Source organism: Suillus fuscotomentosus (genome assembly GCF_016647785.1).
Source record: "Suillus fuscotomentosus strain FC203 chromosome Unknown F5891scaffold_5, whole genome shotgun sequence".
In the NCBI taxonomy this organism is placed as follows: Eukaryota; Fungi; Basidiomycota; class Agaricomycetes; order Boletales; family Suillaceae; genus Suillus; species Suillus fuscotomentosus.
The window spans coordinates 1273564-1294161 of record NW_024539517.1 but is presented as its reverse complement, the minus strand read 5'-3'; the positions used below and the strand labels follow the sequence as shown (position 1 = coordinate 1294161).

The following is a 20598-nucleotide window of genomic DNA, read 5'->3' as shown; positions in this document are numbered from 1 at the left end:
GATTGTGAATCAAATTGTATTGATCTCCCCAAATTCTCCCAAGTTCCGAGTTCCGGACACCCGAGACCCGGCAGTCTCGGGTCTCGGGTCTCCGGTGTCCGGAACTCGGAACTCGGTATGTCTAAACAAAAATATATTGCAAAACATGGGTAAGTCAATGTGTTGTCAATCAACTCGATTGTAAATTAAATTGTATTGATCTCCCCAAATTCTCCCAAGTTCCGAGTTCCGGACACCCGAGACCCGAGACCCGGCACTCTCGGGTTTCGGGGTTCGGGGGTTGGTACATCTCGGTTTGGGGTTTGGGGGTTAGTAAAATGTTTACAGATATACATAGGTTGATTTAAACATGTCTGGAAGATGTCGTTCGTCTAAAATGTCAAATCCTGAGTTCCGGGTGTCGGGACTCGGTACCCGGCACCCGGGACTCGGGGTTCGGCACTAATAATTTGACATTCGGGTGTTCGGGTTTTGGGTGATATCTACCTCAATCTGCAGTTTCGAGTTCTGGATATCGGGAGTGATCATTGAATGATTCAATTGTGGCATAGGTAACATGCATGGAAAAACATTTATGTACATCTATCACTGAGCAATTATGTAGCCATGTCAACCTCCTCACCAGGAAGATCAACCTTTCCCTCAACATCCATCTCCTCATCAGAAGAATCATATTCTGGCAGGAGGTTACCTGGTTCATTAGGGACCACAATATCGCCGGGGGATTCTGGCAGGAGGTTGCCTGGTTCATCAGGGAGATCAATTTCGCCGGAGGATTGTGGACCCTCAGGCTGAACTTGGGTGGGCTCAACCATGGGACCTACCACAGCAGATTCATGCTCAGGCGTCAAGGGTGTAGGTTGCATGACTGAAAAGTCCAAATCAATGAGGTTGGAAAGTGCGGAGGGGAGGGGTGACATGGACGGGGGGGGACCTCCTTGACCAAGCAACATTATTCCATCGGCCGGTGTGTCCGGAAGTGAAAATGAAGGGTGCCGGTCGACCACTGTGCGCCGGAGGCTCTCATGGAGGCGTTGCAGGGTATCAATCTTAGCGTCCTGCTCCTGCACCCGAGCCTCAAGAATAGCGATGCGAGCTGCACCATCCCGAATCGCGATTGCCATGGAATGGAGATCCGGCATGGGAACATCGAGTGCTGCACGAGGCACTGCGACGCTGGAAGACCTGACTGCTAAGTAAAAAATTAGGTCAGCCGGTCATCAAAAGTATGGGTGACTTACCAGCTGGCGCAGGTGCAGGGACAGGTGCAGGGACAGGTGCAGGAACAGGTGCAGGTGCAGGTGCAGGTGCAGGTGTCTTCTTGGTAGTGATGGTCTTGCTGCGACCACGTGACTGCACCTGGGGTGTGGTTGCAGCAGGGATGGCCGGAGTTCGGGAAGGGCCACGAGATTGACTACGAGTTCGGGCCCTTGACCGGGAGGGAGATGGAGCATTGGATGGAGCAGGGGCAGGTGTCTTGGAACGCGTCCGGCCGGTGGTAGACTTCCCTCGGGTCCGTTTGGGCGGGGATCCCAGAGATGCAGGGTTGCATTTGATCTTCTTGGTGGAGCAGCGGATGCAAGACAAGCAGGGGAGGCTGGACCTCTTGTCCAATCGAGTCGCACAGGGCCAATTTTCCTTGACACAATAATGGCAGGGGTTGTTCTGTAGTATCCGTTAGTAGATGGACTAGAGGGAATATATTTGAGTACTCACTGGGCCGGGAATGGTGATATCAAATGTGGTAGTGGCCGGCGGGTCACCATCCGAAGCACTGGAAGTATCATTGGACTCCTCCTCAACTTCCGGACGCCTGCCGGAGGTTGCCTGACAGATTGTTAATACACATGAGTTTCTGGAAAACTTCTAGGACTTACCCGAGCCTCCGGACGACTGATGGGAGATTTCTAATGTAATGGGAATGAGTGGGAATTATACATGGGAGGTCCGGACATGTCCTAACGACTCACCGTAACCTCCGGACGACTGCCGGCAGTCAGCTGTGGACACATGAGCATATAATTAAAGTCCAAACGAAAAATGCAAACTTACCGAAGCAGGCCCAAATGATTGCTTCTTGGGGGAACCGGGTGACCGAGGCGACTGGGGCTTCCTTACCACAATGGTGCGCTGGGGAAGGACGACCTCCGGCACTCCACGCGAAATCGGCTGCAACAAATTGAGAGCATGTCAGAAATCAGCCAGAACACATACCTGAACAATTGGGTCCTCATCATCTTCCGACTCCACAAACGGCTTCGACTTGGGGAGTTGAGTTGACTTGACACGCTTGCGAGCCTTCAGCGCCGACTTTGGAGGTTGGGAGGAGTGTCCCGAAATCATTGGAGACTTCCTCTTGTTGCTCCCCCCAACTTCCGGCGACAGGTCGACGGAGGTGGCCTTACCTTTTCCTTTGTCCCGGACCTCGGGGGTCGTCTTGCCGGAAGGTCCGGCGACGACCGGAGGTGAGGGAATGACGGGGGTGGGGGAAGGGACAAGTGCAGGTGAAGGGACAGGTGGAGACGGAAGGTTGAGAGTGAGTGGGCCAGTGGAAACGTTAGGGACAACAGGGAGATCACAGGAATTGTCACCCAACGCCTCCCAGGCACGGACTTGCTTGCGCCAGGCGTGTCTAGCCACCCGGGGGTCATCGTGGCCAATGCTGTGCCAGTTGGGCAAAGCCCGGGGAGTCATGGAACGCACCCTCATCAGCTCCTTAGAGCAGGACGCCACAATTCCAGGGATGTACTCCCCTTTCTCATGGGCCCGGATGATGTCAGCCTACCCGGACATTACAAACATTAATGTTACACTAATTTAATAAGTTCAACATACCAAAAGAGTGGTGACCTGCTTTGTTAGAACAAGGTGGACGTCCACAGAGCCGGCCGGGATGTGCCGGGCGCCGGCAATGATGCCCACAAGTTGAGCAGTGGATGCCTTGAGGTTGGCCAATGAAGATTGAACTTGAGTAGACATTTGGATGGAGTTGACAGATGTGAGAATGTTGAAAGCAGGGTGAAATCTGTTATCAATAGAATGAAGTTTCAAAGAAACAATACAATTGAAGGACGATGTTGAAAATTCGTTGATTGTTTGTGTTTGTTTGGTCATCGTTCAACTTTCGGCAATCGCCGGCCATCTGTTGAACTTCGACGTTATCAGTTATCAATCAGTTCATCAGTGCATCAGCTCATCAGATATCATGAGCTCTCAACCTGGGGTCAGATTTCATGACCCTCCGGTCACTGAATTCACTTCAATGGATGTGGATGAGTCCTCCCAGTCCCGGATGTCCCTTGGTATGTTTTGTTTTTTCTGATTTCAGTCAATTGATCTGACATGGTTCAGATCCATTAGATGATATATACCTTGGGCCGGATGATGAGTTAGACTCTGATTCTGGATCGTCCGGTGGTTTAGGATGTGTTGAATGTAATTCCCGGTATGTTTTCCAATTCAAATTTACATATTTTACATGTGCAAATTCATCACATATCTCCAGATCCATCATCTCCGGCTCTGGCGGATGGACTGGCCCTGTATGATGACCCGGACTTGTATCTTGGTCCGGAGGATACCTTGATTTCGTCTGATGATGCTCCGGTTATACCCGATTTTCCTATGGCTGGTGAGATTACCCTTTCAATCCCATGGTCACCTTTCATGGCATTTCCCCAGTGAATGAATCAACTCCGGAGCCCGATCCGGCCACTCCGGGTGTACCAGGTGCACCCATACCTTGTAGGTATATTCATATCATTTCATGTGCTTTACTCATGCTATCTTCTAAGCTATGTCAGAAGCTCCCGAACGTCAATCGCCCGAGCCGGAACTCAACAATGAAGCCCTGCGTGCCATGGTTCGGGAGTTCATGCCAATCGGATCTTATGATCAAGCTGAAAGTAAGTATACAACATTTGATTATTTATCTCTGCTAATATCCTGCAAGTTCAATCAATTGTAGATCGCCTGGGAGATTACGAACAGCGTCATGGAAATCTTCCTGCCCCTACAGTAGCCCAAATTCTTGAGGCTGACAGACCATTCAGGATGGCATGGGCTGAAACATGCGACAAGCTGCGGAAAGCAGATGCTGACCTCCGGAGGATGCAAAGGGTAAGGGAGTCAACCTCCGAAATGCTGAAGGTATTGGATACCCTCATTGAGGCCTTTGAGGACTCAAGTAACATGTAAATATTGATCAATGTCTGATAGTAGACACATTGCAGTACTACTCAGTAGGTAGTCCTTGGTACTTGTATATTCTACCTACCCAGTACTCGCTGCCAGGTTTTCTGTGCTCGGTACTTGGGGCTCGGTACTTGGGGCTCGGTACTCGGGGCTCGGTAGTTGGGGCTCGGCAGTCGGGGCTCGGTAGTCGGTGCTTGGTACTCGGGGCTCGGAATTCGGGCCTCGGAACTCGGGCCTAGGAACTCGGGCCTCGGGGCTCGGTACTCGGTGTTCGGTACTCGGGCCTTGGTACTCGGTGACCGGCGTTCGGGCTTCGGTATTCAGGGTTCGGTACTCGGGCCTTGGTACTCGAGATTTGGCATTTGGCAATTATAATTTGTTTGTTAGTACTTTGACATATACATAATAGCACATTATGACATTACACATGAGGGCAGGAAGATATATGTACATTAAGTGCGTCCCCGCTCTGGTTACTCTAGGTGTACTGTCTACTGGCATTTGCAACTTACTCCGGGTCGTCCTCGTGGATGGTTCAACAGTGACTCGAGTGCCCCTCCTCCTTTTCTGTGCCGGCGGTGTGATACTCTCTTCCATTTCGACATCATCTCTAACCTCGCCCGTCGCGTTGTCAGTTAACCCAGCGAGGAGGTCTCCCAATCGTGATGTCAGTAATGCACCTTTTTTGGCCGGCTTGGCCGGGCGAGGCTTTGGAATTGGACGTGGGACTGCCGGCCCTCTGGGTGTAGGACCTCCCGTCCTGGGCTTCTTCAGCGGAGGTCTCCCGTCAGCCAGGTCATCATCCACATTATGCTCCGTATGATGAGTGGCACTCTCCTTATCACTCTCGGCTTCTGTCGATGACTCCCGAGGCCTTCGGATGGTAACCCTCTGTTGCCTTCTCACTATACGAGTCTGAGGAGAGGGCGAGTTGCCAGATATGACAGATGGTACCATGTCCCCATCTTTGTTCTTCCATGCTTTGAACAGAAATGTGGGCCCTTCGCCTGTTTCTTGCCGAGCGAGCCAAAACTGGAGCAAGGTAGTGGTGTCCCAAATTTGCAGCTTCGAAGGTTCCTTCAAGTCAACATCCGCCGGAAGATACGTCCGGGCCACGAAGTCATCCTGACTTTGTACAATGGCACTCCATGGCACAACCGCCTTGTCCTTCCCGGAGCATATCCCTTTGTCCATGCATTGAACAATTTGTCAGGTGATGCGACGACAAACTCACGATAGTGCGATGTAAGAAAGGCCCTTACTATGGCCTTCTTCTCCTCAAGTTTGGTGTCGGTGATGTCCGGAAGGAGTGGCATACCCTCCCCGTCCATTTCGAGTTCGAAGGCTGGTTTTCGAATTCGTTTTCGACCTCCCTTGACCTGACGTCCTCCATCCCGTGCCCCGGCGCCTATCATTGTGATGCTCAATATGTTCAATCTGGTATACATGGTTCACACACTCACCGAACTGTTCCTGCGCGTACTCCTGCCACACTGGCTCAATGTCCTCCCAGTCCTTCGTCTTCATGAAGCTGTCCCCATCTCCTAAGGCCTCATTATCATCATGCCTGCATGAATATTTTGAGACGAAAAATCTCCATCTATGGATAAATGTACTCACATCCCGAACAGCACCTCGCCCTTTTCATTCTTCCAAGCTGACATCACAAACACTCTCATCCCACATTGCCTCCACATCTCGTTCGAAAAGTGCTCCATATATGCCGGACCCTTCTTACGAGCCACTTGTGCTTGTATCTCCGGAGGCGGACAGTTGTTGGACCACTCTTCGGCTGTTTCTTTAGCCTTCTCCAACTCGTCGTCGTCCAATTCAGCCATGACTCTCTTCACCGCCGCCTGATAATGTTTGAACATACCAGGATCTCCTGGCTTTACCCCGGACTCGTCCTCAATCCTCTTCAGCACCTCTTCGCGTTTTTGCTGGTAGACCACCATCCTGGGAGTCCATTTCCTCCCATACTTGATCATGTCCTTCCTTTCCTTCTTTTTCTTGTTGTTGAACAACCAAGTCTTGTACACCTAAGAGTTGATGAAAGAATGTGACGTTAAAAATTTAGTTTTTCAACACAACAAAGAAGCCTCACCTGCTTCCTCTTTTTCCATTGTTTTTGGTCCAACTTCGGAGCAAACAACCTGGCCGCCCTTGCTATGGCAGTGAAAATCGCTCGCTTCTCACTCCTTTTGGCAGCAGTCCACTCAGGAAGGTAGTTCTTCAACTCCAAAATCTCCTTGTCCGTGAGCTTCTGAGACTGTGGTTGACGCATCCTGTGTCTTCCGGAAGTCGTGTTGGTGGAATGACCTGTTCTTGCCATAGTGAATCAAAATGCAGAAATGGCTAAGGATTTTCAAGGTGAAAGTATTAATGAATTGTGCGAAGTTGAACTTTGAGCAAAGCCTAATGATAGGTTAATCGGCCCATATTGGACCCTGAGCCATTAATGGAAATGAATTTGTAATAAGCCAACAGGACTGCACCGCATCATATTGCAATAACAATTCATTACACCTGAGCTGATGCCTTGCTTGCAACATTAATAAACAAGATGAAGATAGGTAGATGCACCCCAGTGCAAAAATCTCACAGGGTGGAAGCAAGGGGCAGCAAAGGTAGGAAGACTTGGGTCAAGGTCCCACTTGCAAGCACGAGGCGACATGCCTACAGGTCCATGCCTAACTCTCCCCCGGAATCACCAACAATTCAGCCTGTTGAGGCACCGCCTCCTTGGGAAGACTTTCCTGACAATACTTACGAGCAGGACCAAGGCTCATTTGAGCCTTTGCAACTCCCAAAAACCATGGCAAGTTCATGTACAATGTTGGAGTGTCATTCAAACTATGGCTAAGCATTCAAAATACAGAGTCAAAATGACTACCTCAGGCAATGGCTGCCAAGGCAGGAATCATATCTACATCACCTCCTCGATCGAGAAGCTCCACCCGAAGACAGGAGATGCATCATCTGCCAACAGGATGGGGTGTACAAATGTCAAGATTGTCTTGGCGAGCCACTTTATTGCACGGGCTGTTGCAGGAGTCAACATCGTAGCAATCCTTTCCACTGGATCAGTCAATGGAATGGGCGATTCTTCGAGCGGAGTTGTCTAGCTCATGTGGGACTCATTATATACCTTGGCCATGATGGCAAACAATGTCCGGCGGTCACCGATCGGTGGGATTTGTTTGAAGAAGATGAACCCGAAGACCTGCTCGAGCCTGAAGATCTGCCATTTGTGTCCGGACCCGAGTTCCAGCCAAAGGAAAACACCATGGTCATCGTGGACAAGTCCGGAGTTCATCGCCTGGAGGTTCGATGCTGTGAATGTCCGAATGCCATGAGTCCGGACATTCAAATGTTTCGACACGGATTTTTCCCTGCATCTTTTAACAGGCCAAAGACTGTGTTCACCTTCAGAGTGCTCAATGATTTTCTACTGGACAGCCTTGAATGCGGCACCTCGGCGATGAACTATTACAGCAAGCTCCGGCGAATGACCTCCAGCATGTTTCCACACCTTGTTCCGGTAATGCCTTACCCTCATGATATACTGGACATCATATTGACAAAGCACATTGCAAGGACCGATACAGAGAGCTCATGAGGGTCGCTCGACAGTGGAGGCAGTTGAAGACAATGAAATGGCATGGCTTCGGCCATCGTTCTGATAACCCGAGCACAGGAGAACTTGCATTATTTTGCCCGGCATGTCCTCAGCCTGGGATTAATGTGCTGTTGTCAGAGGATGAATCTCTTGATGAGTGAGTCCTATTCTCAACCTATGTGGCCTCCATAATAATACTAGGGATCCAAGCTGGAAATACACCCGGTCATTTGTGATGGACGGAAATTTCAAAGCCGAACATCTGCATCCCATTAAGCCATTCGATGAAGTTTGGCTGTCCGATGGGCTTGGATTCATGGTAGGAAAGGACAGGTATAAAATGCACCTGGCAGAGGCTGCTGACACAGTGGAAAAATCAAGCTGCAACAATCACCGGGCAGTAAATCAAGCTAATGCTGCTCGGCACAAGCTGGAGTCCACCGGTATCGGGGGAGTTGCCTGTGCCAGACACGGTTGCTTTGTCCCTCACTCCATGGTGGATTTTCAGAAAGGCGAAAGGCAAGCCACATCCACCATTCCCCATTCACGAGTTAACCATGGGTCACTTGCAGACAAATGAACATGGACTACGCCCTTTGCGAGGCTTCCCGGCACAACATGGAAGGCATCACCAGGGCTGTCACCTTCTATGATATTAATTGTCAATACAACAAACACTTTCGGGTTCGGGTGGATCGAAGTCGATTTCTAGAAATGGCACCACAACTAACCATCATTCCCGGAATTGGGTTGTGGCACGTTCATGGCCATCAGGACAGCTGCTATGTCCGATATGCTTCTAACTTTATTGAAGGCATTGGTCGGATCGATGGAGAGATCATGGAGACGCTATGGGCACGGCTCAATTTGATCTCCCCTGCTGCTCGGGGAATGTCATCTCCCCACCGAAAGGAATGCCTTGATTATCAGATGAATGACTCCAATTTCTGCAAGATGATTCGCATGAAAAGGACTCTATGCCGGAAATACAAACTGGCTAGGAATGGTATCTTAGAAAGTGGAAAGGCATTCGACAGACTCGATGAAGCAGCACCCTCACATTTGAAGACAGAATGGTTAGCCAGGGAGAGGATAGCTCAGTCAAGCAGATTGAATGATCCTTCAGCCATGGATGAATATGAGATCAATATCAAAAAGGGTATGTTGAGTTCCATTGTCTCCGTCGAGGACTGAATTAATATTGCACTCAGCACCTAGCAAAAAGGAGATCGAGCTTAGATTGTTAGAGGAGGGTAACGCCCGCAATGCAGCACCCTCTCGCAGATCTGTGGCGACATGGATATCAACAGGGTTAGCAATTGAAGAGGCTCAGATTGCATTGCTCATCGAGGTCCGAAGGATCGGAAGAAGATCCACCGAGACACAGAGATTAGACATCGCCCGTCAAAGAGATCGGCTCCAAGGCCAGATAGATGGATTTGCTCGGTCTGCTCTAACACATCTCGGGGAGGGATTTGATGCAGATGATGAACCTGAAGACTTGGACGTAGACATTCTAGATGATCTCGATGATGACCCTGGCGGATTTCACAGAGACATCTCACACATGGACAAACTCTCCCGAGCTAACTGTAATCCCATTGCCATCAAACCTGGGGGTTGACAGATGCAGACGATGCATGGCAGAGGATCTGATTCCCCTGGAGATGTCGCTTCGTGAAGGGCAGGCCAATGATGCCCTTCACAATCTCCGCATTTACCTTTGCAACAAGGCCATCCTGTTCCGAACAACCGTTAGGCAGGCCAATTCCCAGGCCCTGAAAACTCGAGCTTGGTCCCAGGTGACGTCGGTGCAGCAGGCAGTCTCCCTCCATGCCAGCATATATACAAAGACAAGGAAGCAAATGATGAAACTTGAGCCGGGGCAAGACCAGCTTCAGAAATACAAACCCCTGCTTCGCGAGCAACTCAAAATCAGCACTGCAGTGGGCGACCCAAATGCCCTGAGGTCAACGAAATGAATCTTTGGCTTGGTTTTGGTCTGTTGAAGTCGACCTCGGGGGTCCTGATCAATCGTGGAATGAAGAATGTGAGTTCCCGCTTGCATGTCATATCCCGCGGTTACCTGACTGGACCCATGCCAAGTTTACCGAGTCCATTGGCTGAGGGCAAAGGCACTACGGGATCGATGGAGGGAAGAAATGCTATTGGTCACATTCGAGATGGATTGGACATGTAAGTTCTTTTTGTGGAAAACAACCATATGGGGCGAGCACATGCAGGAATCATTGGAGAAACGACTTCCGGGTCACGGATGCTACGCCGGAAGGCAATCCCACATGTATTCATTGCTGGCACAGGATGCGCAGGCAGCTTTTCAAGACCTACAAAACGTGTTGATAGAGGCTGGAGATGAATGAACATTGTTTTCTCATGAAGTCCCTTTTTCCACATACATAATTGACGCCCGGGAATTGTCCGGGTCAGCCCATGTCGGAGTTTGAATTTCGTATCCATCCATCAGTGATTCTTATCTTCACATCTTGACCATCTTTCACTTGTATTGCCAGCGCCATAGTCCTGTATTAGCCATGTCTGCATCTCATGCATCCACTTCTGGCACTCTGAATCCCGGAAGCCATTACCGACCTCTGAAGCTGAGCCTTGCAACTATTTCCTGCACATTGGCAATGGCTGGATCGCGCGTCCGTGCAATCATCTCTCAATATCGGACGGAAGCTGCCAACAATGGTCTATCTGCTGACCGGATCAAGTATTTTAAAGCCGGGCTGCAATGGGAGATGAATGTATGTCACCACTGCCCTGATGACTTTGTTGGTCAATGCTAAGAATTTGAGCAGACATTTGTCACACCACTCCTGCAGTACTCCGCTTCACAGAATATCGTGTCGGTTCTTCCGGTCCCTATTGCTTATATCCTTAAGTTGTATCCCATGCTGACCTGGAACACTGTTCCGGACGACGTCTTTTCATTCCACCTCCTTTCATTTCATGATGAGCCAATTGCAGGACATCCGTCCCGGATTGTGTTCGCATATACATGTCCATGGTGGATGGGAAACACCACAATCCCTGATCAACCATGGCAGTGGGATGAAATAATGGCTTCCTGCGTCTCTCACTACCAGTATTGGGCGGTAAGATGTCAGCTGAATTACCTTGATTGATGACTTATCTGTTTCAGCTTAATGTTGAGGATGATGCTTTGGTACTTCCAGAGAAGTTGAAAAACACTTCGACTCCACCACTCATGGGACTGAGATTCATCAAAGAACGCATGGAAGCATTGCTGGAGGAGCAAGATCAGGGCATCGAAGCTAAGATGGGAGAGGTGAAGATGTACACTGACATGTTAGAGAAATTGAGGAAAGGCAAAGGAGTGTAGTCCCATTCACTCTTCATTGTATACAAGATGTAACATATTCTATGCATTCAAAAATCTCACATTTGAGTCCCGGACGCCCAGGTCCCGAGTCCCGAATTTCGGAGGTCGGAGGTCGGAGACCCGGAGCTCGGCAACTGTGTTGGCTGTCAGGGTATCCAGACCATTGGAGATAGCATGTGTCAGTATTTTGCGTTTCATGGTTTATGTTGGGTGAATATGGAATTGGGGATCAGGGACTCGGTATTCAGAACAGTGTCAAGTCCCAGGTCACAAGCTCCGAGTTCCAAGTACCGAACCCCGAGTCCCGAGTCCCGAATTTCGGAGGTCGGGGCTCGGAGACCCGGAGCTCAGCAACTGTGTTGGGTGTCAGGGTATCCAGACCATTGGAGATAGCATGTGTGAGTATTTTGCGTTTCATGGTTTATGTTGGGTGAATATGGAATTGGGGATCAGGGACTCGGTATTCAGAACAGTGTTGAGTCCCAGGTCATGAGCTCTGAGTCCCGAGTCCCGAAACCCACACCCAGCAGTTGCCGAGCTCCGGGTCGCCGAACCCCGACCTCCGAAATTCGGGACTCGGGACTCGGGGTTCGGCACTCGGGACTCGGAGCTCGTGACCTGGGACTTGACACTGTTCTGAATACCGAGTCCCTGATCCCCAATTCCATATTCACCCAACATAAACCATGAAACGCAAAATACTGACACATGCTATCTCCAATGGTCTGGATACCCTGACAGCCAACACAGTTGCCGAGCTCCGGGTCTCCGAGCCCCGACCTCCGAAATTCGGGACTCGGGACCTGGGCGTCCGGAACTCGGTATTCAGAACAGTGTCGAGTCCGGAGTCCACAATGTCGGGGTTCAGGGTTTTGTTAAATGTGTATGGCAATAACAAATGTTAATTCGAGCGTATTTATACATCTTCCCCCAGTCTCAAATATCACTTGCTGAGGTCCGGGTGTCGGGACTAAGTACCCCGGCACTCAGGACTCCCATATGTCAAGTCCCGAGTTCCAATTATTGAATACCGAGGCTTGCATCCAAATTATTTAGTCCCACATATCACTTGGGAAATGCTCAAAATTGAGTATTGAGGTCCGGATCACAATTGGTACATGGTATTCATTTGTTGGAATGTATATAGGTCACAATGCTTGCTCTTTGTTTGATCTTTCACACACTGTATGGACCATCCACACTAGCCCATCCACATGATGGAACACCAGCATAAATATGAACAGCATCCCTCATATACCATGCCCAAGCAATCCGATCCCCTTCCACATCATACACTCCATGTCTCACAATCTTTCCGGAAAACGCAATCATACAGCCGGAATTGTACTTGAACTCCAGCTGAAGGTTTGGCATTGTCATCCGAGCATTAGAATAGTCCCCCACGGTGGTGAGAATGTCAAAGCATTCAGCAATGGACATGTGGTCTCGATGATGGGGGGTTTCCCGATTGGAAATAATGGAGAGGGTGTTAAACACGGATGCCCAGTACTGCAGGGCCTCCGGCATCTGTGGCAGATCCTTGCTTACTGCTATATTTCCAAGGTTTGACAAGGTTCTCAACCCTGCCCAGTACTGCTCAGGATGCATGACTCTGAGTGCCGCGGACGCGATGGCTGCTGGCCTTGCAATGGCTTTGAGGATATTCTCGCAGGAAGGTCCCTTCAATGATGCAGATACCTCCGGATCGGACACATTCTTTGGGATTGGTAAGTATGACTGCCGGAATCACCATCTCATCAGATCCTACCTCGTGTCCCTGTTGAAACCATGCCGGAGATAGATTGATGCATCCGGGAGTTGCTCCAACATCTTCCGAGCCCCGGTTGAACAACCTTTGATTAGTTCGCCAATTGCCATCAGCCCTTACACTTTTTTCGAGGCTTGGAGAGAGCAAATAGGTGGCCTCCCTGATTTCCTTCTGTAGGTTCCATTAATATTCGATATCCATCGAGTAACAATGTATATTACACACCTGGGTGGTGTCTGTCAGGGCGTCTGGGAGATACCATGCAATGATGGCACCGGATGCATCAAGAATTATTGCAGGTTCATCGACCAACCTTTTGCCTTCATGGCCAGGAGGACACCTCTCAAGCAACCTCGCCTCTTTATGTTCATTATGCCCGGTGTCCTTCGGGGAGATCAATTTGCTATATCTTGCAATATCCATCTGCATCTGAACTGTCATGCAGGAATTTGAATGATAAATAGAATTTTCCGAATCTGCAGGAAGACCCACTGGGATTTTTAGATGCCTTTATGAGTACATCAGCCAAGCGATCGCACGCCATCACCAGATCAGTGTCTAGGTTGGGGGAAGGTATGACTGGGCCTCCTCCAGTCTTCTCTGCCTTGAATTTCTGTTCGGTATATTCCCCTGCTTCATAAGTCACAGTCAGGGCCCAAGTGCGCCAGATGTTTATGCTATCAGGAGGGGAAGGGGAAGAACCGTTCATGCTGGATGTTAATCTTGGGAAATCAGACGCTGAATGCTGGATGTCCGGACTTTGGTGTTATAGGGGGTGGAGATAGAGAGGATCAGATAAGGGAGCGATGGATAATTTTGGCCGCTGTCAAAGATGTATTATTATCCATTGCTCAATGAAATACTACCTGATTGGAAGTGTGCTGGTCATCAGATATTCATTTGTCGACTCCCGGGTCCCGGTACTCGGAAGTCGGTACGGTTGACCCATATTTGAGTGGTCGGAATTTGGCGTCTCATAGGGCAACACAAGCTTCGTACTGCCATATCAGGAGATCACCTGCTGCTCCGGGAACTCGGTAACTGTGATTTATTACCTCCTCTGAGTAAGGTTGACTCGCTGGTCATCAGATATTCATTTGTCGACTCCCGGGTCCCGGAACTCGGAGGTTGGTACAGTTGACCCATATTTGGGTGGTCGGAATTTGGAGTCTCGTAGGGCAACACAAGCTTCGCACAGCCATGTCAGGAGATCACCTGCTGCTCCGGGAACTCGGTAACTTTGATTTATTACTTCCTCTGAGTAAGGTTGACTCGCTGGTCATCAGATATTCATTTGTCGACTCCCGGGTCCCGGAACTCGGAGGTCGGTACGGTTGACCCATATTTGGGTGGTCGGAATTTGGAGTCTCGTAGGGCAACACAAGCTTCGCACAGCCATGTCAGGAGATCACCTGCTGCTCCGGGAACTCGGTAACTTTGATTTATTACCTCCTCTGAGTACGGTTGACTCACATTTTGGCGGTCGGAACTTGGCTTCTCGTAGGGCAACACAAGCTTCGCACCGCAGATTCCATATTCTGCAAGACAACCTAAGCACCATCAGAGGCCATGTCAAGAGAGCACCTGCTGCTCTCTTCAGAAACATCTGAACTTCGGTTGGCCATTTAACACGGAAAGTATTAACTAAATTATGTGTTGAGTTCCGGGTCCCGGAACTCGGAACTCGGAACTCGGTACAGTTGACTCCAATTCTGGTGGTCGGAACTTGGCTTCTCGTAGGGCAACACAAGCTTCGCACCCCGGATTCCACATTCTGCAAGACAACCTGTGCACCATCAAAAAGTATTAACCAACTTATGTGGTGAGTTCCGGGTCCCGGAACTCGGAACTCGGTACAGTTGACTCAAATTCTGGTGGCCGGAACTTGGCATCTCGTTGGGCAACACAAGCTTCGCATTGCCATGTCAGGAGATCACCTGATGCTCCGGGAACTTGGTAACTTTGATTTATTACCTCCTCTGATTTGGTTGATGTACAACTACCTCAGCTCCATCATGTCTACAATTATGATACACATGGGCCCACCCATCTATATTGTATACCACCCTCGGCCCACCGGTCTAATTAATATGCGTCTGGGCCCACCCGTATAATACAATATTTTATAATACCCTCGGCCCACCCGTCTAATTTAATATGTGTCTGGGCCCACCCGTGAATGTGATAACAAGTACCTACCCATCTATCTCATACACATCTACCTTAATACACCCATCTGCATAATATCCAGCTACCTCGGCCCACCCGTCTACCTAATATTCATTTACATCGGCCCACTCATCTACTCTATATATTCCCTGCATGGGCCCACCCACCTCCATCGGGAATAATTTGCCTCCCGGCCCATCCGTCATAGTCGAGAATATTTTTATCATGGGCCCATGGTCCGCTGGCCCGTATCATACGGGATATTATGCACGTCCGTTCCCTCGTATTATACGGAGATAGGTCACTGTAGTATGTGGGTTAGTTTGGGATATCCTCGAGAATGAAGGAAGCTGACCTTGATATCCACACTCATCAGATGCGCATCTTACCCTCCAATAAGTCTCTCGAGTAGTCTTATCTTTCCAAGGATACACTGCCGCCTCGGTGTAGGCCTCTTTTCCACACCCGTCGGCACATAAGCAGCACGGGTATCGAAAATTGCGTTCTTCGCGGTACTTCTCAAAGTGTGATGGAATAATCTTCTTTCCCTCGTCATCGTCAGGCCTCCATATTCTAGTCAACGCTCAGAAGTTATACAAGGTTCGAATAATCTTACCAGTACCATTCTATCATTGATTTTGACGCACTATCGTAATGCAGGAGGGCAAAGCGGCAAGTCATGGCTTCTACCATGAGTTTGGCGAGCCTCACGGCGGTTTCGTGACAGTCAGGTGGGGCAGTGATCACGGAAGAAGGTGAGGATGGGGCTTCCATTGTGCAGATGGATACAACAAGGCCTCATCGCTCTTTATAGATCCTGCAATTAACCATGTCATGGCTGGTCCGACTTTTTTTTCTCCCGTCAAGTGTGCCAGCCCCTCCTGCACTGCCAGGATCTTGGCCTGTGGGAATATGCAACTCGGGTAATCGCGCTGGCCATCTTAACGTTCAGGTTTGTCACGTTATATTATACTGTTGAAATTTTTTGCTGTTGTGCTCAATTGTTTATCCGTTCGCTCTTCATGGATATAGCTTCGTCGCAAAGGCTTTTCAAATGCACTTGCACACGTGAGTTTACTCAGGAGAGTGCATTCACAAAGCATCAACGTTCCTGTCTGAAAGGCAAGAAACGATTGATCAGTGCTTTGTCTAAAGCAAAAGATCTCCTAGGCTCTGTAAAACGGGCCCGACTGGATACCAATGGGAACAGACAGCATGTGTGTATCAGCACGCCCTCTTCGATTACACATCCCCGCTGTCCACAAGCCCCGTCGTCGTCTTCCAACCATGTCAACGAGACATACAGTGTGGGGTCTTCAAGTCTTCACCCGTCTTTGCCTTTGGCCGCAGTGCACCCCCCAGGGGAGGTGCCTTCTGCAGGTTCTTCGATCCAGGACAACATACCCATCGCAGCATCCAACGCCAACATCGGCACAACATCCACGGAGGAAGACGGTTTATCACTGGCGCAACGCAGAAGTCGACGTGTTGATGTTCGCATGCCATCACGTTATAGGCAGTACGACGATGTACTCCCGCAGCCTCCCCCCAGTGTTCCAAGTCATATCGTTCAACAAACGGAATCTATCCCCGTCGCAAATTCCACTAGCGTACTAACCACGGCTTGTACGTCGTCGCGACCCGCTCCTTTCCGCACGGCAAGGAATGTATTCGGACTAGTGCGCCAGTTTTTCTCTTCAACCCCCCCGTCTCATGACCCAGAAGAGGCCGCAACACTTCACGATATTAGTTCTATTCCTATTCCTACTCCAGCAGGTCAGTATGGCCCTGCTGAGCCTCACAACTCGTTTCACCCATACCCCAATCAAACATCCTTCGAGCTTGGGCATTGGTACTGGAATGGCACGGCACAGAAGTCGCACCAGAGCTTCAAAGGCTTGCTCGATATCATCGGATGCTCGGATTTTGATCCCAATGATGTGCGACATACGCATTGGGACAAGATCAACTCCAAATTAGGTGCGAGTGTCGATGAAGAGGATGATGAATGGTTGGATGAAGATGCAGGTTGGCGCAAAACGGAAGTGACAATCGAAGTCCCTTTCTCTCGAACCACAGCTCAGCCAGGCGTTCGACCTTACATTGCAGCAGACCTTTACCATCGGTCTCTCATATCGGTTATTCGCGAAAAGCTCGCAAATGCTGAGGATGTCGAACATTTCCATTACGAACCTTATCAGTTGCGATGGAAGCCCCCCCATCTACCGCAAGAAGTCAACATCCAAGGCGAACTGTACACTTCACCAGCTTTCATGGAAGCTCACAGCACACTTCAGGAATCTCCTGGAGAGCCAGGATGTGATTTACCTCGCGTGGTTACCGCGCTTATGATCTGGTCCGATGCCACACAGCTGACGACATTCGGCAATGCAAAGTTATGGCCGGTATATATGTACTTCGGGAACGAATCCAAGTACCGCCGTTGTAAACCGTCTCACCATCTCGGTAATCACGTAGCCTACTTTCAAAAGGTATGCTAATTTTTTAATTAACTTACTCTTCTGCATTGACATGCATGATGCAGCTCCCGGACGCATTCAAAGACTTCGCGGGTACTCACACTGAGGGCAAGGGTGTTGGTCGCGAGTGCACGACGCATTGTCACCGCGAATTGTTCCAAGCCCAGTGGAGGATTTTGCTGGATCGCGAATTTTTAGAGGCTTATGAGCATGGAATCGTCATTCTCTGCTGCGACGGCATCAAACGTAGGTTTTACCCGCGCATATTTACCTATTCCGCAGATTATCCCGAAAAGTGAGTTATGAATGTTCGTCGATGAAAATACAACCTCACCTCACCTCACCTCACCTCTACCAGGGTCCTCGTTGCCACTATCCGGCAGCTCGGAGGATGTCCCTGCTCGCGATGTCTCATACCGAGAACAAGGCTTCATCATCTGGGTATGGCTCGTGATAGGCAACAACGCGCGACTCTTGCGCGTTCTGATACCTCAAGGAGTCCGTTGGTTGCCACCGCACGCAGTCTCATCTATGAGAAGCATTATGGTGTCGATAGCACAGCAGTTGAGACCATCCTCAAACCTGATTCGTGGGTGCCAACCTCCGTGAGGATGCCCACCAGTCTCTTTCTCACCTTTACTAACCCTTGATTAGAATGCATTTCTAGATACTCTCGCTCCTTTCGGATTCAACATCTTTGTTGCACTTGTTGTTGATCTTTTGCACGAGGTTGAACTCGGAGTATGGCGCATGCTTCTAGTCCATCTACTAAGAATTCTTACTGCCTTGGATAAGGACCTGATCAATAAACTCGACGAGAGGTCTGTCAGATATTCATTTACAACGGCTTTGCAGGCTAAACTTACCTTTGACAGGTATAGGAAGGTCCCTTCGTTTGGACCGGCCACGATTAGACGGTTCTCTTCGAATGTTTCCGAGATGTCGAACATGGCTGCGCGAAATTTCGAAGATCTTCTACAAGTATGTACTCGCAAGATTCTCATACATAGCCGCGAACTAATTTTGTCAGTGTTCTATCCCTGTCTTCGACGGTCTTTTACCCGTCCCTCACAACAAAGTTCTTATGAATCTCCTTTTCACCATGTCACACTGGCACGGGCTTGCGAAGCTCCGTATGCATTCTGACATCACTCTAAAGATTCTCGACCAACAGACGACTCATCTTGGCGAACAGTTTCGTCACTTCAAGGAAAAGGTATGCGCTTCATACCAGACCCAGGAGCTCGATCGCGAAGTCGGTGCGCGATCTCGTCGCCAGGCCAAAGATGCTGCTAAACGCAATGGAAATGACCTTGGACGAGCTAATGAAGATAATGGAAAAGGTAAAGGCAAAGGCAAAGGCAAAGCGATAGAGCAGCTTCAGTATTTACCTGCACCCAAGCAACCAAAGCGAAAGAAGTCTTTCAATATTCAGACGTACAAATTCCATGTACTTGGAGATTATGTGTCCTCCATCCGTCATTTTGGTACAACCGATTCGTACAGTACCGAACCAGTGAGTTGTATTCTGCTGCCTATGTATATGTTAACTCACCTTCTCAGGGGGAGTTAGAGCATCGTACCCCGAAAGGCAGGTACCATCGCACCGATCGAAGGACCTTTGTTCGTCAACTGACTCAAATTGAACGCCGCGAGACGCGCTTGCGCCGCATCAAACGACGACAACAGCCAGCCTCTCACGCAGGGGTACCTGAAATGGCCAACGATCCCCAACTCCAACATCATATAGGCCAAAGCGAGAAAATGTATGATGATTTTGGTCAGTACCTTCGCGACCACAAAGGAGATCCTGCTATGAGGGTAAGCAGTCTCTGTAACGCGTTGATCTTTATCTTGAAGCATCGCTTAGGATTTCCTGCCTGGATTGAAAACCCATATTCTCGATCGCCTCGAGCCGGAAACTACCCAATCGCCTCTAGAGAGATCAGCTCTTACCGACCAGCACAATACCATCCTCTTCAAGCGGAATCGGATATATCACCACAACCTCGCGCGATTCAACTATACCACCTATGACGTTCGAAGAGCTCAAGACGTCGTAAACCCAAGGACTCAGCATTGCAACATTATGCTACTCGCAAATCGCAGTGATGATGGGCACTACCTCTATGCCAAAGTCATTGGGATCCACCACGTCAACATCGTGCGCGTCGCCAATGTGTACGAAAGTCACCGATTCGAATTTCTTCTTGTTCGATGGTATGAATCAGTGCAAATTCACGCGTGGGACTCACATACTTTGGGCCGAGTTCGCTTCCGGCCGCTGGCACACCAGAACGCGTTCGGTTTTGTTGACCCAGGGATGGTTCTTAGGGCGTGTCATATCATCCCGGCCTTTTCTCAAGGCCAGCGCAATCCAGGTGAATCCGGGATTTCTCCTCTTGCGGGTGACAAGCACGATTGGCATGAATACTATGTTAATAGGTGAGCGACCTGAAATAACTTGATGCAGATGAGCATTAATAATAGGACTACACTAGCTTCGTTGATCGCGATACACTCATGCGCTTTCATTATGGCCTTGGGGTAGGTCATGTTTATTCTCATGAAGCAGGAGTCGTGGAGATGACAGTACGGACAGAACATGAACCTCCAGAAAGTGGAGGCCTCATGGAGCGCACACACTGCCAAATTCCCGGTGACGATGAACAGGACGAAGACGAAGACGACGATGAAGATTACGTGGGCGCGGAGGAGCATGGCTTTTTCGATCAGGCAGTCAATGCCAGCACTGAATCACTCATGCAGGCACTAGACGAGATGTTTCTGGCCGGTCACACATTCGATTATGAAAATTAATAAATATAATCAATTGTTCGCTACTGCATCGCCCTTATTCGCCCCCGCTTTTTCGTCACATGTGCCGATTCCTGGCTGGGCTGGGCTACTCATGTTCGCTTCTGCCTGGCACTGCTGTGCCGCCTAGCAAGCCCCCTGGCTTCTTCCCGGTATATTTCCAATACATGGTTTGCCGTGACTG

At 49.5% G+C, this 20598-nt stretch overlaps 2 protein-coding genes across 2 annotated transcripts; both read left to right on the top strand.

Annotated features, from left to right (window-relative positions):
• Window positions 1-9790: 9790 nt before the first annotated feature.
• F5891DRAFT_942353 (uncharacterized protein) lies at window positions 9791-10194 on the top strand (the record flags this gene model as incomplete). Its single annotated transcript, XM_041374416.1, has 2 exons — window positions 9791-9881; window positions 9929-10194. Coding segments are annotated over 2 exons (357 nt in total), but the record flags the coding sequence as incomplete, so codon positions are not given.
• Window positions 10195-10365: 171 nt separating this feature from the next.
• On the top strand, window positions 10366-11180 carry F5891DRAFT_1182629 (uncharacterized protein; the record flags this gene model as incomplete). The annotated part of the gene is made up of 3 exons (XM_041366196.1): window positions 10366-10581; window positions 10636-10932; window positions 10980-11180. The coding sequence occupies 3 exons, from the start codon at window positions 10366-10368 to the stop codon at window positions 11178-11180; spliced, it is 714 nt and encodes a 237-aa protein (XP_041231952.1).
• Between the last annotated feature and the right edge of the window lie 9418 nt (window positions 11181-20598).